At 46.5% G+C, this 2,220-nt stretch overlaps 1 protein-coding gene across 1 annotated transcript in view; it reads right to left on the reverse strand.

Annotated features, from left to right (window-relative positions):
* The window catches only part of LOC107098722 (CLIP-associating protein 1-B-like), a 55,785-nt gene that overhangs the window by 4,599 nt on the left and 48,966 nt on the right, over window positions 1–2,220 (reverse strand). The window contains exons 30-32 of the mRNA XM_015396541.1: window positions 1,741–1,797; window positions 1,411–1,601; window positions 1,049–1,201 (exon numbers count right to left, since the gene is read on the reverse strand). Of these exons, the coding sequence (XP_015252027.1) occupies window positions 1,049–1,201; window positions 1,411–1,601; window positions 1,741–1,797 (401 nt within the window). The remainder of the gene's footprint in view (window positions 1–1,048; window positions 1,202–1,410; window positions 1,602–1,740; window positions 1,798–2,220) is intronic.

Consider the following 2,220-nt stretch of genomic DNA (forward strand, 5'->3'; position numbering starts at 1 on the left):
GTAGCATTGGGTACCGCTAGCATTAGGTACTGTTAGCATTAGGTAGCATTAGGTACTGTTAGCATTAGGTAGCATTGGGTACCGCTAGCATTAGGTACTGTTAGCATTAGGTAGCATTAGGTACTGTTAGCATTAGGTAGCATTGGGTACCGCTAGCATTAGGTACTGTTAGCATTAGGTAGCATTAGGAACTATTAGCAATAGGTAGCATTAGGTACCCAGCATTATAGGTACTGGTAGAATTAGGCACTGTTGAAATTTGGTAGCATTAGGTAGCATTAGGTACTGTTAGCATCAGGTAGCATTGGGTACCGCTAGCATTAGGTATTGTTAGCATTAGGTAGCTTCAGCATTAGAGGTACTGGTAGCGTTAGGTACTGTTGAAATTTGGTAGCATTGGGTACCGTTAGCATTGGTTAGCATTAGGTCCCGTTAGGATTAGGTAGCATTGGGTACTGCTAGAATTAGATACTGTTAGCATTAGGTAGCATTAGGTAATGTTAGCATTGGGTAGCATTGGGCACCGCTAGCATTGGGTAGCAATGGGTACCGCTAGCATTAGGTACTGTTAGCATTAGGTAGCATTAGGAACTATTAGCATTAGGTAGCATTAGATACTGTTAACATTAGGCAGCATCAGGTACCGCTCGCATTAGGTACTGTTATCAAAAGGTGACATTAGGTACAGTTAGCATTAGAAAGAGTTAGGTAATTTTAGCAATAGGTAGCGTTAGGTGCAGTTAGCATTAGGTAGCGTTAGCTTAAGTTAGCAGTAGGTAGCGTTAGGTGCAGTTAGCATTAGATAGCGTCAGGTGCAGTTAGCATTAGGTAGCTTTAGTATTATGTAGCGTTAGGGAAAGTTCGCATTATATAGCATTTAGTTCTGTTATTGTTAGGTACTATTAGCGTTAGGAAGCGTTAGGTAAAGTTAGCATTATATAGCATTAGGTACTGTTAGCATTTAGTTCTTTATCGTTAGGTACTATTAGCGTTAGGCGTTGGGTAAAGTTCGCATTGTCTGATATAAGAAGTTCTAGAGGAGCAGAACCAGAACCCTCCTGGACCCGGTCACCTCTTTATGAGAGTCTTTGTGAGCCTCCAGGGTCTTCATGATGGTCAGCTCGGCGTAGTTCCTGAAGCGGACCGGCTGGTTCCTCAGGATCTCCTTCAGAACTCGCAGAGCCAGAGCCCTGATGGTGTGCTGCTCAGAGATGGAAACAAAGAACACATTCAGCGGATACCGGCCCAAAGCCCCGATCCAGTCCTCATTTCTCTGGTGACTCTCAGAACTGCTGGACCTTCTGGGACTGAGTCAATAGAGCTACTGGTAGAGAAGACCTGGAAAGGAGGACTGGCCCAGTTTAACCAGTGAGGGGAACAGGAGTGGGAACCAGAACCCAGTTAACCTACGTCTTTATCACACAGCGTCTCCAGCAGCAGCAGCAGGATGGTCTTAAAGTGCTCGTCCCACACCGCCGCGTTGTCCTCGCGTGTGATCTTCAGCAGCTCCACCAGGGCTCCTTTACGCTCCTCACAGCGCTCGTTGTGATTGGACAGCTCCTTCAGCAGGTCAGCCACCAGGTCCGAGTTATCGGGACCGACTGCTCGGACGGGAGAGGACGAAACAGAAGGTATCAGATGAAGCTGTTAGTCAGGCAGGTGAGCAGAAAGTGGGTGGAGTCACAGGACGATGGAGGGACAGACGAGGGAAGGAGAGGCGGAGTCAGGGAGCGTGTTTACCCGGAGGAAAGGCTTTGGGAAGACTGGTCTGGATTCCTCCTGATTCCGGCCGCCGGCCTGCGGAAGAGGAGGAGGATGAAGGTGGAGGATGGGAGGGGGGAGCAACAGACAGCAAGATGGAGACATCGATTCTGATGGACCCAAAACAAAGGTTCTGATGGACCCAAAACAAAGGTTCTGATGGACCTAAAACTAAAGGTTCTGATGGACCCAAAACAAAGGTTCTGATGGACCTAAACCAAAGGTTCTGATGGAACCAAAACAAAGGTTCTGATGGACCTAAAACACATGTTCTGATGGAACCAAACCAAAGGTTCTAATGGACCTAAAACTAAAGGTTCTGATGGACCTAAAACACATGTTCTGATGGAACCAAACCAAAGGTTCTAATGGACCTAAAACTAAAGGTTCTGATGGACCTAAAACACATGTTCTGATGGAACCAAACCAAAGGTTCTAATGGACCTAAAACTAAAGGTT

The sequence above is a fragment of the Cyprinodon variegatus genome, unplaced genomic scaffold (genome assembly GCF_000732505.1).
Source record: "Cyprinodon variegatus isolate N-32 unplaced genomic scaffold, C_variegatus-1.0 Scaffold804, whole genome shotgun sequence".
NCBI lineage: Eukaryota > Metazoa > Chordata > Actinopteri > Cyprinodontiformes > Cyprinodontidae > Cyprinodon > Cyprinodon variegatus.